At 35.9% G+C, this 23,812-nt stretch overlaps 1 protein-coding gene across 3 annotated transcripts in view; it reads right to left on the bottom strand.

Annotated features, from left to right (window-relative positions):
- Positions 1–23,812, bottom strand: part of Gphn (gephyrin) — a 578,173-nt gene that overhangs the window by 442,008 nt on the left and 112,353 nt on the right. For all 3 annotated transcript variants that reach the window (XM_008852141.3, XM_008852142.2, XM_008852140.2), the window contains exon 2: positions 11,621–11,699. In XM_008852141.3, the coding sequence (XP_008850363.1) occupies positions 11,621–11,699 (79 nt within the window). The remainder of the gene's footprint in view (positions 1–11,620; positions 11,700–23,812) is intronic.

Here is a 23,812-nt window from a genome sequence, read left to right as displayed (position 1 = left end):
TTTCTCTTTTTGTCTTAGATATAAAACAACCATGGGAAATAGAGTTTAACTTCATTATAAATTAAAATAGTAAAAATATTTGGCCTAAAGTGACACTGATGAAGGCATTCAGCATTAAAGGCATCTCCTCCTCACCTATTTAGCTCTTAAAAATAAGGAAAGATCTTACCTTAAGTCTAAATGATAAACTTCAGCTTTTCAAATTTTTCATATGCTACTAAGTCCTCATGTTTTACAGAGATAGAGATATAAAGTTTCTACTTTTTTCATAAAATGGATTTCACGTAACTGTGTCATGCATGTCTATAATTGTTTCTATGTGTAGTTTTGTGTTCCAAATTAATACTAAATAACAAAACCTGTGTCCACATTAATTTTTCATTTTTGTTGTTCTGAAAGTATTTTAATTTTATATTTTTGCATGTCCAATCAAAATGCACATGTGAATGAGTGTTTTGTTTATATATTAAAAATAATAATAAACACATGCTGTCTTCTAAACCTGGGTCACAAAATCCAAGAAAGCAGAAATAGGGCTAGTTGTGAATATGAAAGGGTTTTTAGGGGGAGTTAAGAGGGAAACAGCAGAGGTAATAGAAGTGAATGTTTTAAATACATTATGTATATTATGAACATAATTAAACATATTTTATGTATTTTTAACATATGCCATTAAAGTGCTATAATTACAGGCCCTCTCAAAAAAAAAAAAAAAGAAAGAAAGAAAGAAAAAGGATGTCTTCTAAATAAAAGCCCAGTTATGTTTTGAGGTTTGCAGCTTTAACGAAGACAGCGTCAGCCTATATTAGATTATTTATTACCACAATACATAAACTTTAGACCTTCATCAAGCAAGAAAAATAACCTAAGTAAAATTTATTAAAACTTACATTTAAAGGTTTTACAATTACAAAATTGCTTTGGTCGCTTTTATAGATTTAACAAAACTGTTGGCAGTAAAGTTAAATCTCAGTAATATTTAATGCTGCCATGCTGCTACTGGAAAAATAAATATGGATACTAAATGAAATTTGTCCACAGTGAAACACAGGACAACAATACAAATAGGTCTAATGAATACAGACTTCAAACATACTCAAAAATTGAAATTTTATAAATAATCCATTAAAAAGATTTACTATATTTGATCTACCTGTAAATGCATTACTAGAATATACAGCTTTATGGGATAAAACCACTTTAGGAACCACTGTTTAGCTTCTGCTGACTGGCATTTTTAAGAAATTCAATTTACCATAGCAACCTGTCTTAACACCAGCAGATAAGTACAGGTTATATTTAGAGATGATTGCTTTCCAGACAACAATCCTGTTTTTCCTTCATAGTTAATGTCATGATCCAAGGGACCAAAATATCATTTAATCAGCACGACTATAGTGTTATGACAAATATCCTCAGGGGGACAAGGCAGTGTTCTAGAACCACCAAAAGAATAAGCTTTCCACCAAATTAGTAAAATGTGTGTACAAGAAAATACCATTTTTCATGTCTAAGTAATCTGTAGAGGCAGATACAATTAATTTGTCCTGGTTTTATTCTTCAACTTAAAAGTGTCATTATTAATCACTAATGATCTATAATATCAAAGTATATTTCAATTAATAGAAATTGTTTTTAATCACTAAAGATCTATAACATCAAATACATTTTGAATAGATTTTTGCTGTTGTTTGCTATCAGGATGCTGTATTTTACACACACACACACACACACACACACACACACACACACACAGAGTATATACCTTTTTAATATAAGATATAATAAGGGCAATAGTAGTGTAAGACAAGCCAATATAAAATTACTAAGGTCTTATTTGTGTTTTAATCTTGGTAATGACAGTAAAAGAATTTCTGTGTTAACAAACATGGTTTTGTACAATTTACTTTATAATATACCAAAAGGTTACAATATTCAAACACAGAATTCGCTTTTTTTTTTCTAGAAGAGGTACATTAAAATCAATACTGAAGCAGAAACATAGAGAATTTTCTATTAAAAATACCAGGAAGGCCAGGTGTGGTGGTGTATGCTTTTAATCCCAGTGCTCAGGAATGAAAGATGTATGTTTTTAATCCCAGTGCTCAGGAGGTAGAAGCTGAATCTCAGTGAGACCAAGGCCAGCTTGGCCTATCTAGTGGTTCCAGGCTAGCTGAGGCTACTGAGACACCCTGACTCAAAAAAAAAAAAAGGACTTCCAGGGGTCAAATGGATCCAATCTCATTCCAGATCTGTGCACCTGCCTCTCCAGCTTTGGCAGGGTAAGTCACTCCTGCCATCTCAGCTCTTAGCTAAGCCTGGGTCTCAGGAATCCTATCCCACCACAGACTTGCAGCTCTTTAGCACCTTCCCTGAGACTCCCTAGATCCCTAAAGCCTAGCCATCTTAGCTCTCAGACTTCCTCAGGTCATGGGATCACAGTCCATCCCAGATCTGAGTGCCCCTCCAGTCTTAGGATGGTGAGTCACTCTCTGCCATCTCAGCTCTCAGCTCAGTCTGGGTCTCTGGGATTCTGCCCTGCCCCAGACTTGTGGTCCAGGGCTCCTTCCCTGAGACTCTCAAGCCTAGTCATCTTGCCTCCCAAGACTTCCTTCAGTCAAAGGAATCCTATCCCATCCCTGATATCTGCACCCCTCCAGCCTTGGCAGCATGAGTCACTCAGGCCATCTCAGCTCTCAGCCCAACATAGACTTCCAGTATCCTCCCCCACCCAGATTTGCTGTCTTGAGCTTTGTCCACGAGCCCTCCAGCTATCTGAACTCCGTGTGCCCCAGATCTAAAAATGTCCACCCTAACCTACCAGCCAACCTGTTCACCTAGCAGCCCCCACCCCACCTTACTGATTCAGGACACTGTGCAGTCTATTTTGTAATCTCAAATCAAAAGTTGCACCTATCTCTACCTGGACTGGGACCAGTTCTTTCCCCCAAACTGTATATCAACATAAAGTGGTCCCAGAACTGAACACCAAATACTATTCAGCTGGGCCATAAACTGACAAGTTGGAGAGAAAACAAACAAGATACCAGGAAAAGATCAACTGGAAAAGGTCACTTACTCAATACCATAAAAATTCCATCACACTCTTGGCTCAATAGGCCTTAACATATATGGCAAAATGCATGAAATATGGGTCTATAAGGGCATGCAGATAGGGGAGAGAGTCTAACATTATCAAGATATGTACAATGAAATTTACAAAAATTCAATTTAAAAATGTACAGACTGTTTACGAATAAACTCAACAATAGAAACGCAGTATCTAGTCAATATTCTGATGAGTAATTTAGTATCTAAATAAATGGATATGTGCTGGGAAAAAAACAAAAAACAACTCCACCGCACAAGTCCAGATGCCTAGGTCTCAGAGAAAAACACAGACATGAATAACCAAGATAATATGGCCACTACAGAAACTAACAATCCCATCATTCCTGAAAATGGCAACCAAGCAGATACACAAGACAATGATTTCAAAATAGCAATGTCAAGAAACTCAAAGAGGATATGAATAAAAGGCCATAAAACACAAATTGAATGAAATAACTAAAACAATTCAAAACATGAAACTAGAGCTCAAAAAAGAGAATCTTCTGAAGAAAAGCCAATCTGAAATAAAACTTGAAATAAAAAACTCAGAAAATCAAACAAAAAGCTCAGAGGAAAAGAGAAAAGGGGTGTGGGGTAGAGGGAAAAAACTAATAGGAAGTGGAGGAAACTGAACAGAGAATATCAGATCTTGAAGACAAGCTTAAGGAACTGGAATGCTCAATCAAAGAAAATGTCAAATCCTTAAGAACCTAGGAACGGAAAATGCAAGACCTCTGAGCACTGTAAAAAGGCCAAACCTATGAATCATGCGTGTAGACGAAACCCAGGTCAAAGTGCAGAAAACATTTTAATAAGATCATGGATAGAAGAAAATTTCAAAAACCAAGATAAAGAGATACCTATCAAGGTAGAAGATGCATACACACAGACAGACCACAAAATAAACAGGACCAGAAAAGAAACTTTATACATCATATAATAGTCAAAACACTAAACATAGAGAAAAAAGAAAAGACATTGAAAACTGTAAAGAGAAAGATCAAGTCACATATAAAAGCAGGCTCAGCAGAGTAACAGTTGATGTTTCAGTGGAGACTATGAAAGCCAAAATGGTGTGGACCAATGTCATACAAGTCATGAAAGAATACAAATTCCAGCACAGAATACAATGTCCAGAAAAACTATCAGTTGTAATTGAAGGAGAAAAAAATGATAAAACTGATTAACAGATTTTTTCCATGAAAAAAACATTTAAGGAATTTGTATACACAAAACAAGCTCAACAGAAACTACTTGATGAAATACATGGGTCAGAAGAGATGAATAAATGCTGTCAAGAGGCTACAAAGAATAAATTATTCTAGAATAATCAACCAAAAGAGGTCTAAGAAAAGAACACTATAACACCAACAACAGGAATAAAACTTGGTCAATAATAACCCTCAATTTTAATGGTCTCAACTCCCCAGTATTAAGACACAGAGTAACCAACTGAATTCGAAAACAGGATCCATCAATTTGCTGCCTCAAAGAAATGCATATCACCAACAATGATCAACACCATCTCACAGTAAAAGGATAGAAAAAAATATTGCAAACAAATGGAACTAAGAAACAAGCAGGTATAGCAATTCTAATAACAGAAAAAAGAGAGTTCAAACTAAAACCAGTCAAAAGAGACAGAGAAGGTCACTCATACTCACTAAAGGAAAAATCCATCAAGAAAAAAATGACAATCCTAAACATATACGAACCTCACAAGGGGCATTCAGTTTCATAAAAGAAACTTTATTAGCTCTAAAATCTTACATTGACTCCAACAAAGCAATAGTCAGTGACTTCAATAACCTGGTGTCACCAACTGACAGGTCAACCAGACAAAAACTAAACAGGCAATTTATAGAGGGATGTTTACTTTGGTTATGGTTCCAGGGAGATAAGAGTCCATCACGGTGGGGAGGCATGGTGGCAGAAAGCTGAGCACTCAGTGAGGTAATACAGACCAAGAAAGACAAAAGTTGCATGTTCTCTCTCATAGGTAGACGCTCATTTTGAAATTCTAGATATGCATAGTTAACTTGAAGATCCAGAGGTCAAGAAGTAATAAATGGCCATGGAGAGGGGAGCTTCCTGGGTTTTCTGGGTGGGGTGGTAGAATGCAGTGATATAAAGAGGGAAAAGGGGAAACATTACAGTAGGAAGGGTTAAATGGGGTGGGAAATGGGAGGAAGGGCAGAGGAGGGAGTGTGAGAAGGGATAAGTAACACTAAAGGCCTTTAGAAAAATCCACATGGAAACCTATAGAAACTTCTTAAATATATATATATATACATTATAAAAAAGAGATTAAAAGGAGTTACGTTATAACAGGGGACACTGCTCCTTCTAGACATCATAAAGTAATAACAACAACAACAACAATAACGACAATAAAAAAAACCTCAATGCCAAGAATGGACTCCCTCTCTAAAGGCTGTTGAGGTTCCATAACTCCTCAAGCTCTACTGGCCATTGCTTCTACTCTTGATTACCTATCAGAAGTTGATGGTAAGATCCTATGCTGAAGACATGAAACACATGAGCCATAAAATGAATAAAGAGAAATCAAGTTGTTCTAATTTCACAGTTACATCTCTATTGGCTAGCTTTCATAGTGCTGCAAGGTGCTATGGATGCTACTGGAAGGAAAATATAATCATCAACATTACCCATCTTTTGAATCCTGTGAGCTACCACAACAACTGGCCTGGCAAGATATACCCATTGGTGCAATAGTGGCACAAATATTATGTGAGTACCAACCATACTCTATTTGGATTTAAGGTCCACTTTACAGGATGGAGCCTATAACTGACATTAATAACAGGTTTAGTAACCTGGACATAGGAGAAAACCTAATACTAATTTTCTATTAAACAACTATAGTATTAAACTGACTAGTAATGACTTATGGTTATAGCCTTAAATTAATGCATCTCTTATGCAGCAGATGGTGATTAACACAGAAACACACACATGGCCAATGTGAAAAGAAGAAGACACTGCAGAGTGCATATCTCTGAATAAGATACCTATTTCAAACTTCTGCATCCTAAGGCTCACGGATCATTGTGGAAGAGGTGGGCAAGAAGATTGTAAAACCAAGATGCAGGCAATATATGCATACACATAAAATAAAAATAATAAAAAACCAATTTGACAGTAAGCACAAGTCCTATGTAAGCTCAAACCACACAAAATTCCAATATAGACAGGAAAGAAACCCCAACCCAACCTAATAAAATTTGGAAACCAATTGCTGCTGAGTTGGGGAGAGATCATTTCTTTCAAGGATGGGACTCTTGGTAGGTTAACCAGGTTACAGTGAATGGAGCCACATTGAAGGATATTTGGGGACATAAATTTGACTGTATAGGCCTTATTATATATAGAAAGAGTACATTAAATTGGGTGGGGAACAATAAGAGGACGTGCAGATAGGGGAGGGGATTTGAATACCATCAAAATATATTGTATGAAAATCACAAAATTCAATTTTAAAGGTCTTTTTGTTTGTTTTTTGTCTTTTTTGAGACAGGGTCTCCCTGTAGTCCCAGCTGACCTGAACTCACTATGTAGACCAGGCTGACCTTGAACTCTGCCTCCCCAGTGCTGGGATTAAAGGCATGTGCCACCATGCCCAGCTTAAAGTTTTTTTTTTTTTAAAATCAAAATAATGGTCCTCACTGTTTCTGTGGCTTGTTCCTTTTTGAATCTACAGATAATGCATGTTTTACAGTACTCCAGATGTCTACACTCAATAAAACATTTGACAAAACCAGAAAAAATCAAAATAATTAATAAGCAAACAAATAAACAAACCAGGAAAATGTCTTAGGATGCTGGGTAATCGCTTCACACCAATTAGGATGACTACTATCAAACACAAAATCATAGTAAGCATTGGCAAAGATGTGGATAAACTGGAACCCTCTTATTCTGCTAGTAGAAATGTAAAATAGTACACCTGCTATGGAGTCTCAAATCGTTAAAAAATTAGAATAACAATATAATGCAGCAATTCCACTCCTGAATATGTATCCAACTGAGGTATTTTGTACACTTAGTTCATTGGAACATTAATCACAAAAGCAAAAACATGGAAGCTATTCAAGAGCCCACTGATGGAAGAATACATAAAAATCTGATATATATGTACAAGAAAAAGTTTTCCTATTTAACTATACAGAATGTTACTAACAACATATTATGAATTATATTTCTAACATTCATAAATTGCTAGTTCTATCAATTAAGCACTTTTTTCAGCCTTACAAAATGCATGACTAAGGTATTCATAAAATTTTGAAAGCTTTTATAAATTAAATGAGTCATACCCTATACTCACTCAATACTCAAAAAGCCATACCCCCAACACTCAATCGAAAACAGGATGAGTAATACCAACACATTTCTATACATCTTTTAAATTAATGTTTTCTTTTTAGACCCTTAAAAAGCTTTTAAAGTTTATAATTGAGTCTGGGTTCAAATAATTTTGCTAGTTAGAAATAGCAATAAGAATTCTAAAACCTAAAGTTGGTGATATAGTTTGTCTCATTCATAGCCTATAGCTATAATGGTTTTGAAAGTACTGAGAATTAAATCTATAAAGAACATAACTGAAGGGCTGAAGCAATAAATCAACGGTTAAGAGCACCTTCTGCTCTTGTAGAGGACCAGGGTTTAGTTCCCAGTACCCAAATAATGGCTAACAAATATCTTTAACTCCAGTTCCACAGGATCTGACTGATGCCCTCTTCTGGCCTATGTAGGCACTGCATGCACATGCTGTATTTACATACATGCAGGCTTTGGATCATACACATTAAAAAAAATTTTTAAAGAACACAACTGATCATAGCTTAATATAAAGTGCTTTATATAAAGTATCTTTTTCATATCACAGCTCTTTCCAAAGGAAACAGTGTGGTTTTATAACTTAAATAATAAGCATTTCTCAACCAAAAGTGAAAAAGGTTAAATTGCATCATGTGAAGAATAACTTCCTATAGAGATGAAATGCATGTGTATCTTGATGTTATTTCTAATACAGTGATAACATCAAGCTCAACTTGAAGACATCAAAACTGAAAAAGGTCTTATATCACAATACAAATTGACAAACTATACATAGAGCATAGGATACAACCTTAAAATATCCATAACCATACACAAGCTATTAAAAGTTTTACTTGTTTATTTAGAAATTTAGTATGCATATAAAGTGGTAATTCAAACAGACATATTAATCAGCTAAAATGAGCGCTGAATTCTTCTACTTGGTTTTACATTTAACACCCAAAAGATTGAGGTAGACAAAAATACCCAGGAAAAAGAGATCATTAGATAGCCCTTCATCTCAACCTTGCCACATGTCGTATTTTGCTTCCATTATTACAAAGATCTAAAGTTAGTAACAAGACAAAATAATCTTGTAAGATATATAACTTTCTCATTTTCCTTTTCTGCCTTGGCATTCCTCCTTGATCACATTCAAACAATAGCTCACCCAAGTCATTCCAGTTGAGTAATTTGCTTTACTGCAATGGATAAAATCTTTGGATACATATTTTATAGTCCTGATAAATCACAGAGTACCTATCATATTAAATTTAGGCCCTCTCAGCTCTTATTTACTTTTGGTTCATACCTCACTTTGTATATATACTAGATTTGGTTTTATTTCTCTACTTTGACTATGGAAACTCTCTATCTGCTCACTTATGTGATTAAGATACTCTTGAGTGTTACAATGCAGAGAAGCCTGGGTTTTTCTCAGTCCACTTTTCTCCTCTATTATTCTGTCTTCCTTTCTAACAGTATTGATATTTGAAGTGCTTAATCCTTATTTAACATCAACTCCTGTCAGTATCAGCAGTTCAGGAAGGTAAATAAAAATACAAACCTGCAATGCACATTAACATAAAAACATCAATTCAACATACATATTTTAAAATAATTTCTTTCTTGTTAAAACTGCATGTAAGAAATTTCAATAACTGTTACAGAAATCTGGAGTCCTCATCAAATGACAATGATTTTTTTTTTCAACAGAGTATTGTGGAGAGAAAAAGATCAAAAGTTTATTTCCCTATACAATCTGGTTAATTTTGGAACACAAAATATGTCACCTTCACACAAAATCACAGTATATGATCAATGAAAAGTAGTTGGGATTTATGGTAACAAACAGGGACAGAAAAAGAAACTTTTTAAAAAAATGCCTGCACATGAATCATTTCTTAGGTGAAAATTACAACTGAATTACAGTGGATGGAGCCACACTGAAGGACATTTAGGAAAAAAATTAGACTGCATAGGCCTTATTATATAGAGAGAATACATTAAATTGGGTGGGGAGCAATAAGGGGAGGTGCACAAAAAAACAACCAAAAGGATTTTTTTCTACACTGGCGATTCCTTCCCTAAAGAGGGTTCTAACGAACAAATATTACCTCTAAAATATGAATGCCAGGCATTCATGAAATATTCTAATCATTCTTTTTGGGAAGTGGAGTGGGGTGAGTTTAGTGATGGTGTGATGCAAGCATGTATGTGTGCATATGTGTGCACAGGCTCTCCCAGAAGAGGACTTCCAGTAGCCTGCTCTATTACTCTCTGCTTTATTCCCCTGAGACATGGTCTATCACTGAAGCTGAAATTCGCAGATTTTCATCTAAGTTGACTGGTCAGCGTTCTCAGTGATCCTCTAATCTCCAACCTGCCCAGAGCTGAGGCTATAGGTACATATGGCCATGCCCGGTTTTTTTTACATCGTTGATGGCTATCTAAACTCAAGTTATCATACTTGCTCAACAAGCTATTTTATCCAATGAGCTATCACCCCAGCTCCCTAGTCTAACTTCTTTTTTGAGACAGGTTCTTACTATGTTACTCTAACTGGCCTGGAACTTGCTATATAGACCAAGCTGGCCTCACACAGACGTCTTCCTGCCTCTGACTCCTGAGTACAGGGATTAAAAGTATGTACAGCCATGCCCATTTACAATTTTTAGTAAAGAAAAAGTTTTTACATATCCAAGGGGACAAGAACAAAAATAAATTATTTCTACCTGAATTCTAACAGTCTCACAAAGCAGATGAATGCCAATATTCAGAGGCTAATACCAATTAAAAGAGAATGATGGTAAATTAATACCTGGCTGTTTCAAAACTGCGAATCAGAATTTTTCTTTCATTTACTGAAGTAGTCACTTTTGCTTAGAGTACTAAAATAAAGTTTAGAACTTAGTGGTAGGTTGAATGATGAATATTATTTTACACTATGGAAAGAGGTACTAAATTCTCTTAGATACTAAAATTCATTATTACCATTAGTAATTCAAGTGTAATTATTTTATATAAATAAAATCTTTTCATCGTATTTTTCATTATTATATACCACTAAACACATATAGAATATTTTATTTAAATGTATGAAATCTTTTGAAGAAATCACAAAGTTTCCTGCTATATCCATAAGAGAGATAAAGCATGATGCAAATAAATTTTATTGAATATTTATTTACTTAGTATATTTCTCTGCAGAAAATAATTATATTCTGGGATAGATTTTATAAGATTGAAAGGACAACTGTCAATTTCATAAAAACAAGTATCCTTGAGAAAAATATTGACAAGCCTTTTAATCAAGGAAGAGAGATGGATAAAAGGGAAGAAGTGAGACTGAGTTTGGAAACTCCTTATGAAGTACATTTTCTGCACTCCTTGGTATATTAGTTTTTAAATACTGGTCAATTAGTAATGAGTCAATAATCTTCTGTTTCAAGACATTCTGTGTTTTATTCCGCATAAAAGTCTTAATGGTTTATTAGTGAAACTTGTGAAGGGTCGATTACATGTGATCTGGAAGACTGATTTTCTATCTTAACATATATTATTGCATGCATTATATATTGTTAATGAATACATCTGACGGCACTTAATTATCTTTGCTCTGCTCCTCACTTAAGTGACTTTGACTTTTTCTTAAAGATAAAAAGTGATCTTGCTGAAAAACTATAACAGGCATGAAAGATAATTTATTAATTTGTCAGTAAATATAAAATATAAAATGTCTCAATAAACCAAAAAATAAGAAATAAAAAGATACACTGAGTTTACAAAACCCTTAACCTCCTGTGTCATGCATGTTTCTAATATGGAACATTATTAGACAGACAAAATACATTCAACTACATATAATTTTTTCATATATTTATATTTCTAATTTAAAGACTAATATATTCAAAGAAACTTAAAATTGATGTGAACAAATTTACTCTAATCTCCCCAAGAAAATCAATTAGTAATCATCTCCCCTGCCCACAATCTACTACCATAGTGATATCACCAGCTACTAGAGCCGTGTAAGTCAATCTTTCATGATGACATTATCCATTCAAAAGCTTCTTCCATTCCTACAAGAAACTAAATCAGACTTCACTAAATGTAATAGAAACTATTAGAAAAGAATTATACTTAGTAGCAGAAACCAAATACTCACAAAGAAGGATCTTGGACAAGATCTTTAAGATTTATCCCACTGCGGTCTTCTGCAAGATTCCTGAAGCAGCTATCACTCACTAAACAAAAAGGGGGAAAGAAAAGAAAATTAATTTTTGTTCATATTTTACTCTAAGTAGTACTGGTCAAAAGAAAGCTTGAGATGAAATTTGCTGTTTATATTTCTTTTCTAAATATCAGTATTTATTTTTTGCCAGCTAAATTTAGGAATAAATATAAATAGTTAATAATAAAGCAAAAATTTCAAATGACACACCTGTAGTTCACACACACACACACACACACACACACACACTTTATGTATAAATAAAGTCCTTACTTCTACTAGATTAATTTACACATTAGGGCAAATGCCTGATCCCGTCAACACCTAAAATTAAGGAAATAAACTATGCCACCACCCCTGTCATTTTTGTTTTAAATATTAGAGATCAATGGAAATCAAAGTATCAACTAAATTAGCAAAATGGTAATATCTTCTTAGGTAACTTCAGTCTGCAGATAGTTTTGATTTCTGAGAATATCTGTCATTTAGATAATTACTAAAGATCAAAAAGAGAGACATTACTAGGTAAAAAGAAAACATTTTAGCCTTTTTAGAATACCTTACACAAATAATGCATCAAATCTTATTCATTTCTTATACTTTCATCTAGGTCCAAAATTCTACCAGAACTATCTTTCCCCTAGAAGCAAAGGAGGCTTTCATCTTATATCCTAATTAAAATTGAACTCTCCTGATATGTTTAAAATAATATGCTGATGTCACAGTATCCAGGAAGAAATCAACACAGGTAAATATTACATAATTTTCTTAGGAATTGATTAAATGAATCAGATAGTAAAGCAGAGAAAAGTATTTCAAATTACTTAAAAATAGGACATAGAAGATAAAATATAACTATCCTACACAAATAATAAAATCAAATGGTGAGATTTTTCAAAATGTTGATATTTGCTTTACTGATTCAAAATCAATAAATATTAATAACTGAATTTCTACAATCTAAATCTCTGATTATTTACTTTCTCGCTGCTTTGTTCTATTATCAACTAGATACCAGACTCCAATCTTTCTTCTAGGAAAAAAAAGGATGTTTAAGAAGGGGGGAAAATCAGAAAAGCATTCAATTTTTATTTAGTTTCTCAGTACAAAATAAACTTAACCTAATGAGCTCTTTAACATGAGGAGGTATAACTTAAGACATAAGAGATTCTATAATAAAACTACAAACAAAAAATAATAATAATCCTAATAATTAGAAGCACATCACCAACAGAGAACATAGAAAAAGATAACACAAAGAACTTGAGCTTAATTTCTTCATGTAAAAAATTATATATAAATTTGCAAATTAATATACAAATGACACATATCAGATTGGCAGTACTTCAAGTCTTAGTGAAACTTCAATGCACTGTTGAGGATATAAAGTGGTAAAACTCCTTTGGAGCACAATTTTACAATGATAATAAAACTGATAAACAAAAAGTTTATATGCCAGCAATTCAGTACATAAATATATTCCCAAGGAATATTTTATATATACATGAGTCTTTGAAAAGATGTTTACAAAAGTGAAAATTCACGATCAACTAATAATAGAATCATTAAATATTCTGAAGGCAGGCTGTAGTGGCATATAATTGTAATTCCAGCACTTGGAAGGAGGAGGGAAGTGAGTTGGAATTTAGGGCCACCTGAAGTTATGCGTACAGCAAGTTCCAGGCCAGCCTAAGCTATATAGTAAAACCTGTCTCCAAAAGAAAAAAAAAAATCAAAAAATAAATATTAATGCAATGAAATACTTGTTGGCAGTTAAGATGAAGTTAGATCTATCAACATGGATAAGTCTCAGAAACAATGTTGATAGAAACATGTTTCACTGTGAAACTATTTGAAAATAATTTTTAAAATATTTTATTTATTACTTTTATTTTATGTGTATGCATGTAATGCCTGAATGTATGTAAGTGCACCTCCAATGCCCATGGAGGACAAAAGAGGCTATCTGATCACCTGGAACTGGAGTTACAGACAGTTGTTAGTTGCGGTGTGGGTGTTCACATTTAAACCCATGTCTTCTGCAAGACCAACCAGTACTCTTAACCACTGAGCCATCTCTTTAGCCCCTTAAATATAATTTAAAAGGAAAAAAAAGGAACAAATTAATTCTAAGTGAAAGTACAAAAGTGTAACGAATAATGGGAATGGAAAACACCAAATTCAAAATAAATGTTACCTCTGATGACAGTATGGTGAATGATGCTCTAGAGTTTTATTTCAGTTGCTGTGATAAAATACCCTGACACAAAAAAAAAAAAACTTAGAAAAGAAAGGGTTTATTTTAGCTCACACTTCCAGGTTATAGTTCATCGTAGCAAGAAAGTCAGAGAGGCAGGAGCTTGAAGTAGCGAGTCACAGTCATAGTCTCAGTCAAGAGCAAAGAGAGAGCTGGGCGTGATGGCGCACACCTTTAATTCCAGCAGAGGCAGGCGGATCTCTGTGATTTCGAGGCCAGCCTGGTCTGCATGGTGAGTTCCAGGTCAGCTGGGGCTACAGAGAGACCCTGTCTCAAAAAGACCAATTACTATTATGAAAAGAGCAAAGAGCAAATGAATGCATACATGATTACTTGCTTGGACTCAGCTTAATTTCTCCAATCTTATATGGTTCAAGACCTCCTGACTAGAGAATTGTGCCATCCACAGTGGGCTGGGTCTTCTCACATTGAATAAACCCATGTAGATAGTCCAGATAATCTCTCAGTAAGACTCTCATTCCAGATGATTCTAGGTTGTGTCAGACTGACAATTAAAGTTAATCATCAGCAATACTATAGGTAAGTGATTCACGATCTATTAATTTACCTATTATTTCTTTTATTGAATGGTGATTCTGTATATCATTAGGATAATACTGTTTAAAATAAAATATATGCTGGTATGTTTCCCTATTCCTACAAAGAACATTCTATGTAAAATATCCCATCTCTCCAGTCCGTCTTCTCAGCATTTTAATCAGTTATGCATCTCTGCACTGACTGCTATCCACCCCAAAAAGAAGTTCCTTTGACCAAGGTTGAGAGCGGCCCAGGTCTATGGGTATAAGCATAAATATTTAGAAGTCAATTTGATATGACATTTAGTAAAATAATAGCATATTCTAGGCCCCATGACCTCCCTTAGTCATGGGCTTTTGACCAGGATTATGGAACCAGGCATGAACGCTCAAATCAAATCAGAAAAGTGGCTAGTTACCCCTGTTACAGTTATGCTATCATTGCACTAGAGTGTACTTCTTGTCTGGTAGGTCAGTATTGTAGCACGTAGGCTCTAGTGCTGGGTAAGACCATTAATATCTTCCCCCCCTCCACCCCCCAGCAGTCTGCATAGCAACTTCCAGAACTACGAAACCTAGCCAGCAGGGAGGGAAGAAATTTCCCAGTTGCTTTGAGATTGACTTCTCTAGGTCATGCAGCCAGTGTGTGGTGTCTTCAGCAATAGGGTCCTACAGTGTAGGTGGGTAATCAAGGACAATAGTGATAGCCTGTGTTGTTTTAAAGACCTCTGAGGTTTCCCTGATAACTCTTAGAGAGCTTTCCCATAATTTACACTGCAATTTTTATTTAATAGCCTATGTCTTCTGGTAGCTGTACTGTCCACCAATGCCAGGATCTCCATTTGAACTCATTTAAAAAGTTTTACTTTATTTATAATTATGTGCACATGTGTGTATCTCTGTGTGTGTGTGTGTGTGTGTGCGCGCGCGCACGTGCACGCGCACGCACATTAGTGTAGGTTCCAAAGGAGGCCAGAAGAGAAGGGCCAGCCTCTCTGAAGTTGGAGATACAGGCAGTTGTGCACTACCTGATATGGGTGCTGGGAACCTAATTTGGGTCAGTCACAAGAGCAGCAACGACTCTTCATTTTTGAACCATCTCCTCACCCCCAAACTTAATTTTTTGAAGTGATATTTTGAAGTTAGCTTAATAATTAGTGGAGGATTTTTGTTAATTTTTTTGAAAAGCATTCCCTGAAAACTTTTGTCACTGCAAGAGACCCAACAGAATGTAACTCCAATGCTAAACACCAAGAACATGGTAGTGGACATAATGGTGCATACCTGTAATGTCAACACTAGGGAGGTGGAGGCAGGAGGATCACCAGTTTGAAGCTAGCCTGTGGTACTAGAGACCCTGCCCCCCTAAAAAGGAACATGCTACATAAACAACAACAAAAATCATTGGTTTAGGGGCTGGAGAGATGGCCCAGTGGTTAAGAGAACTGACTGTTCAATTCCCAGCAACCAAAAGGCAGCTAAGAACTGTCTGCAACTCCAGTTTCAGGGGAATCTGGTGCCTTCTTCTGACCTCCACAGGCATTGCATGCACACATGCAGGCAATGCACTCATAAAACATAAAATTTAAAAATTAAATATTTTTTAAAAATATTGCTTTGGGCCAGGGAGGTATCTTAGTGAGTAAACGCAACCTGAATTCGATACCTGAGATATACATTATGGAAGGAAAGAACTGACTCCTGTAAGTTACCCTCTGACCTCCACATGTGCGTCACAGCATATTTGTATGTACACAAACACACACACACACACTAAATAAACAAATAAATAAATAAATAATAAATAAATTCAGCATTTATGTATGAAATTTTCAAAAATTACTAAAAATATTATGTTTTTTAAAAATTCACTGGTTTTAAAAGAAATAAAAAACATGGGGCTGGAGAGATGGCCCAATACATGCATACACATAAGATAAAAAATAAAAAAAATAAAATTAAAATAATAAAAAATCAGCCGGGCGTGGTGGCTTACACCTTGCAGGCGGATCTCTGTGAGTTCAAGGCCAGCCTGGTCTACATAGTGAGTTCCAAGACAACTGGGGCTACAGGGAGACTCTTTCTCAAAAAGATCAAAAAATAAAAAAATCAATAATTAAAAAATCAAAAACATGAAAGACAACAAGAGCTACTTTTACAGCTTGGAGAATTTTATTCTTTTTTTGTTTCATAGTTATTGAATTTTTGTGTGTTTTATACAGAATATTTCAAACAATCTTAATCATCTTTATACCCATCCCCACCGGTACCCTCCCATAGCCCCCCTCTGGAACCTATATACTCTTTCATCTGTGTTAAGGTCCAATGTGTCAAGTCAGTGTCCCCAGACATTTCCCAGTGCAAGTCCATCCACTGAGGTCTAGTCAGCCTATCTAGAGTCTCTTATTTTAGGAAGATCAGCTCTTCTTCACCTAGCAGTAATCAGTTGCCAATGTTTCTTCAGCCAAGATTGGGGTCTGCTGTTCATTTTCCCAGTTCTATGCTGGGTTTTTATCTGCCCGAGTTTGCATGGGACTTGTTCAACATTGCCATAGAATCATACAAGCAAGGTCCCAGGACCTTGTAGGACTCTGTTTCCATATGGTCATGCATCTCCTCTGGCTCTTACAATCTTACTGCCCCCTCTTCAGTGATGGTCCCTGAGCCCTGGGTGGGTGAAGTTTAATACAGGAGTCCTGTCCAAGGACCAGCAATCTGCAGGCTCTTAATCTGTACGTTTTGGCCATTTGTGACCTTTTGTGTTCCTGGCCCTCTGTTGCATGAGGGATCTTCATTAATGAGAACTGAAAGATTCATTAGTGCCATCTTCATTATCCCCGTTCTATGTTCCATGTGCCTTAGGTGTAGAGGTTGCATTATAGATGTGTCGCTTAGGCCTGGACAATTCATAGACAATGTCTGTGTGTGACCAGTTGTGGTACTTGGTAATAGACTCCGACTGGGGTAAAATAAGCTTCTTTGATGAGTGGTGACTGGGATATTTGTCTGTATGTATAGGTGCATACTTTGCACACAGGAAGAAACTACATTAATCTAGGGATGTGACAGTCTTCGGGTTTTCTATAAGGTATATGACCTTCTGCTTTTATCCTTAATGGAACAGCAATGACAAGAGAAAATCATCAGAAATGGGTTAAGAAACTGGAATTATTTTATGACTATTTAAAGACCAACTGCCAACTACCATCATGATTTGAATCTCTAGATCCCTATCCACAAAATACACACTCATAAGAAAACTCTTTCCCTTTGGAGACTAAGTTGTAACACAGAGGCTATAGCATCCACCTGACCTGAAGCATCTATTAGGAGAAACATTGTATATAGAAACGGTCACTAAAATCCTATGTGGTAGTTACTTTATTTTACTATGACACAGTATCTGACTGAAACAACTTAAAAGAGATATTATTTTGACTCAAGAGTTTCAGAGGTGCCAGTCTATCATGATGGGAGAGCATAGCAGAAAAGAGGAGTCCATGTCATTGAGGCCAGGAATCGAGGGAAGGATAAGACTGGCACTCAGTGGCTTTTTCATTTTTCCCCTTTATTCTTTCTAGGAAGCAGCCCATGAGATGATACTGCGTATATTCAGGGTGAATTTTCCTCCCTCAGTGAATTCAGGTTGACAGCAAAGAATAACTCTTACATCCCAAATTTTCAAAATAGGTTTATGTAATTAGATTGTTAATTAGTATGGAAGCAATAAAACAGAGATAATCCCTTTCTGAGAACAGTCATATTTACCAAGTTATATATACCAAAAGGAGATGAGAGATTAAGGCTCAAAACATTTTTTGATCTAATATTTGAGGAGGCTAAAGCATCAATGGTAGATCCAAGACAATGTTAAAGGTTCTTGTGAGGAAGAAAATGAAACACACACACACACACACATACACACACACACACACCCTCTGGGATAACAAAATCAGTAGGTCATAGTAGCTTCTGCCTAAGAACTATAGCCCTTTAATTTTGGCCAATTCTATGATAGTAGATATGTTAATTTGGAGTCAGGTGTTCACGGTGATAACCATGGCAGTATAGGGTTGATTAGTAGCTTGATTTTAAGTCAACCTCACCAGAAAACAGGCCCCAACCACCAATATGAGTGGTCTAGACCTCCCTAGTGGTAGGTCTCATTTGTCTCTGTAGCTTGTGGTGCTGTACAACAGTGTGCCTGTAATCTGCTACTCTTACTTAAGTGAGGTTATTATCCATAACCCAAATTATAGAAGAATATAACATACTTAACTCCTTGAGAATGTCTAAGGCAGGAATTGACAGACATTTTTCTGAGGACCAATAGAAAATATTTGTAAACCAATCTCCATATACTCTCCAGTGCATAGTCTTTTTTTGCTTTATTTTATGTGTATGTGTGTATTGTGTGCACGTATGCAAGTGCACTCATGTTGTGCAATGCCCACAGAGGACAGAAGAGGTTGTTGGATCCCCTGGAACTGGAGTTAAGGACAGTTGTTAGCCACCATGTGGGTGCTGGGATTAGAACCTGGGCCTTCTGCAAGAACAGCCAGTTTTCAGCCCTGCTGAGTCATCTCTCCAGCCCCAATGATTTTTTTTTAAATTTATGTATATGTGGGGGTGAAGCAGGTGCGTATGTGAGTGCAAGTGTCTGTAGACAACAGAAGAAGCAGCTGGAGTTATAGGTGGTTGTGCGTCATTGGATGTGGATGCTGGAAACTCAACTCAGGTCCTCCTGAATGTAGGACTCATTCAACCACTGAGCCCTAGCCCCATAATGATAAATTCAAACAACTGTTTAGCTGGAAGCATGCATAATCCTGCTACCAAATTATGTGGAAGCACGCATAATCCTGCTACCAAAATAACAAAACGTTACATGAAAAAAATATGGATTCAAATTAAAATTTACTAAAGTATAGATATAAAAATCCATTTTAAAACATAATGAAACTAGGCATGGTAACATATGCCTTTAATCTCAGTACTCAGGAGTCAGAGGCAGGAGATCTGTGAAATCAAGGCCAGTCTGGCCTATGTAGTGAGTTCCAGGCTGGCTGGGGCTACAGGGAGACCCTATCTCAAAAAACTAAAAACATATGAATAAGGCAGTATATAAAAGGATAAATACATCATGATCAAGTGAAATTTACCCTAAAAATGTAAAAATAAGATCAAGAATTTACAATCTGCACACACATCAACATACTAAAGCTATATAATCTAGTCAACAGATATTTTTGGTATAATAATTTCAACTTAAAATTATGAATGAATAAACTATTATGAATTTATAAAATTTATTTTTATTGAATTTAAAAAATTTAAACAATGTCTTTTTTACCATATTTAGACCCCCCCCTGGCCTATCTGCACCCCCTCCATAGCTCCTTCACCAGATTTCATACATTCTGTCACATATGATAAGGCCTATCAAGTCAAATTTGTATCTCCAAATGTCCCTGGATATCGATTGAGTCTATCCACTGAAGCCTGGTCAACCCAATTAATGACATTCCATTAAAGAAAACCAACTCTCCCTCTACCAGTTGTCATTGGTTGCCAATAGTTTCTCAGCTAGGGCTGGGGCTTCTTACCCATTTCCCCAAGTTTATGCTGGGTTTCTCTCTGGTTTGCACTTTCATGGGTCTTTTATATCCTGTCACCATTGCTGAAAGATTGTATGAGCAACTTCCCAGGTGCCTGAAAAACTGTTTCATTGTGGTCATCCACCACCCCTGGTTCTTACAGTTTTTCCAACCCTTCTGCAATGGTCCCTGAACCCTGGGTGGTAGAGATTTGATATAGGAGTCCAACCCAGGGATAAGCACTCTGAAGTCTCTTATTCTCTACACTTTGTCAGTTGTGGTTTGGTAGGTTAATTACCATCTGCTGCATGAGTAAGCATCACTGGTTTGAGTACTATCATGAATTTTAACAAAAGTAGGGGCTACGTAATGTACCTCAGAGGTAGAGCGCTTACCCAACATGAACTAGGTCCTGGAATTCAAACCTCAGCATAGGAAAAAAGGAATTAATGAATAGTACCAAAAGCTTAAAGGACTAAGAATAATAAGAATATTAAAAATTGAAGCTCTCAAAAATTTTAAGTGGGAGATCTAAGCTTTGAATAACCTAGGCAATCTTGCTCCAAAATTTGTGTACAAAACAAGACTCTCCAAAATACTAGTTTGCCAAATACAAACATGAATTAATTATATATTGCTATTAACAAGTTTATAGTTGGCAACTGTGCTGTTCAGAATGGCATAGAGCTCAAGGTGAGTCTAGCATTTCCAAGTGCTATAAAGCTACAAGGTACTATAAAAGAAACTCATGTTTTAGATAAGCAACATTCAGGCACAAGTAATAGTGTAACAGTTAGTTATCAGTTGTGAGTTCAATGTTAATGAATCAATAATACCGATTAAATAAGATATCAAACCGAAACACATAAAAGAGAAAGCAGTATGTTGACTGGTTGACAATATTGTAACTACAGGCCAACAAGAACCTAATTCTTACATATACCCTGGAAGCAACAGTTTAGTATCCAGTAATTCAGTCTTCATGGTGATTTTACAGAACGTAACTACTGTGAAGAATTCCCTGAACTCACAAGTATCCACAGCAGATTTACTAATAATAGCTTAAAACTGAAAATAACTTCAATGTCTGTTAGCCAAATGGAAAAATAAATTATGAAAAAGTCATTCAAACACTGAAACAGTATTCAGCAACAAAACAGAATGAATTATTAGTATTCCAAGCAAAACCAAGTAATAAAATTTAGAAAATCATGCTGAATCACTTTTATACAAAAAGTAGAGTTCCAATTATATGGAAAGAATTAGAGGAAAGACAAGTATAAGAACAAAATATTGCAGAGTGCTTATCTAAGGAAAAAATACTAAACATTGCTTACCTAAAGGTAGAAAGACTGGTTAGAAGGGAAAAACAGAAATTTACTGAAGTTATGAAACACTCTATGAATATTATTAAACTGATTATCAGGTATGTTAATTATAAAAAATGTTCGCTAATATCTGTGAATTTTAATATATATAAATTCTATCCCTAGAATTAAACACAATGAGTGGTAAGTAACAAACAGAGGAAGGTAAAAATTAGATAAGAATGTCATAATGGAGCAGGAAATATGGCTCAGAGATAGAGTGCTTGCCTAGCAGGTACAGAGCCCTGGGTTTGATCTTTAGCTCAGGAAAAAAAAAAAAAAACAATTAAGTAATGAGTACATGATGGTTCATCATAATATGTCATTGTACTTACTTTGCATATTCCTTAAAATTTCAAAATAAAAAATTTAAAATGCTAGGAGTAGTAGCAGGTATGTAGCGCTAAAGGAAGAGCGGGGGGATGAGTGTTATAAGAGATATAAGTTTTAACAGATGATAAAGTGATTGAAAGCCTCCATGGAAATGTCATCACAGCAGGACACATTTGGTAGGTAAGGAACATGGAAAGGTGAAGAAAAGTCATTTCATAAAAAGGAAAGAAAAAAGAAAAAAGTGTGAACAAAACAACTATACTGTGTTATTTGAGGAACATTTTGGTTTAAGTATAAGATGAAGAAAAAAGAATAATGGAAGATATACCTGTCACAGTTTGAATATAAAATGTGCCACACAGGTTCATGTATTGAACATCTGGTTCCTAGCAGACACTACTATTTTGGGAGGTGGTAAAATGTTAACATGTAGGGCCTAGTTGGAGGAAGTACTCAAGTGAGGACATGCCTTTAAAAGTTATACTCAATTTTTGGACATTTCCCCTTTTCTCTAATTTCTGTCATGAGTTCAATATGGTCTGCAACATTTTCCTGCCAATATGATAATCTGCCTCCATATGACTCAGTCAATAGAGTCAAGACCCCTAGATAGAAGTCATGAGCCAAAATGAATTCTTCCTCCCTAAGTTCATTTTCCCACACAATGAAAAACCTAACCACCACAAAAACCTTAAATTTAGAAACAAAATAGGATTAAAGAAAATTAACATAAAAAATGTTAGTCCATAGAAAACATAATAGACAATATAGAATTACTCTATAAATTCAAGTGTATGACTGGTGAGCAGTAGATAAAGAATACCCCTAGAACCAATACAGTTGTTCAACAGGGCAATAACAGGGAGGATGAGGAGCCAAGGATACTAAAATTTGAGTTGGTATTTTGACAGCTAAGATTTCAAAAGAAAAATTATCAAGTTGCCTAACTTTAGAAAGATTTAAACACTGAGATTTTTCTCTGTAGCATCATATAATACTGAGAAAGCTAATTTAATAAAAAACAAGATATTTTGATGCCAACTTGAAGTCTGATGCCAATTTTTCTGAGATATATGCCTGAAAGTGCTAATTTACAACAAAAAGTGTCAATTCAATTAATGTTAGAATTCCAGTTCTATATGATATTTTAGAAAAATATCCTTGCTATAGAACTACTATAAAGGCAAAGGGAAGAATCCAGATTTGCCACAAACTACTTGATTAGAAATAAATTTATTTTCTACATTTGTATGCTTTTCAAGGAATGTTAAAATATATATATATATTGATATCAAAGGCATTTTACTCAATAAATGTCCTTTTTCAGCAACCCCATCAGGGTGTTGGACATTAAAATGCTTTATTCTGCTTCCCTGGGCCTGCATGACCCGCAGTCCTCTCTTTGGCCAGCAGGCCTCTCTCGGGGGTAAGTCGATAGGGCCCTCAGCACCTTGACTCTCCCAGCCTCATTCACCCTGCTATCTCCCCCACCCATATCTCCTCCTAGCCTGGGTCCTGTCCCATTCTTTGTCTTGGTGCCCCAGACACCTGGGGAACCACAACTGCTTCATGATCCTTTGAATCCAGACCAACCCAGCCCCTTCTGGGGACCCCAGGAGCCCTCTGGGCCTGGTCCCTCCCTGACCTCCCTCTGCTTCCCTGGGCTTCACAACCCCCAGCCTCTTTCCTGGATACTGGGGATGACCTTTCCTCTTCCTGTTCCTTTACATCCAGGGCAACATAGTTCCTCAGCGTAGTCCCCCAGGAGACAAAGGGGCCTTTTCCCGCCTCCATCTCCCATTGCATCTCTGGGTGGGACGGCCGCCAGCTGCCCTAGACCAGCATGTTTCCTGGGCCCTGCTCCTAGGCCAGTCCAACCCACAAATTAATGAGGCCAAAATCTTTCCTGGAGGGATCCAGACCTTAGGAGAAAGCCTGAGAGCATCTGATCCTCATCTGACTGGGACTCTGTGGGAACTCCTGAAGACAAAAGCAATTTGCCCACTCCAATATAAAATCAAAAGACAGAACAG

Source organism: Nannospalax galili, unplaced genomic scaffold (assembly GCF_000622305.1).
Source record: "Nannospalax galili isolate Female #2095 unplaced genomic scaffold, S.galili_v1.0 scaffold285, whole genome shotgun sequence".
In the NCBI taxonomy this organism is placed as follows: Eukaryota; Metazoa; Chordata; class Mammalia; order Rodentia; family Spalacidae; genus Nannospalax; species Nannospalax galili.
The sequence above is the reverse complement of the archived record's forward strand: the minus strand, read 5'-3'. Positions and strand labels throughout refer to the sequence as shown.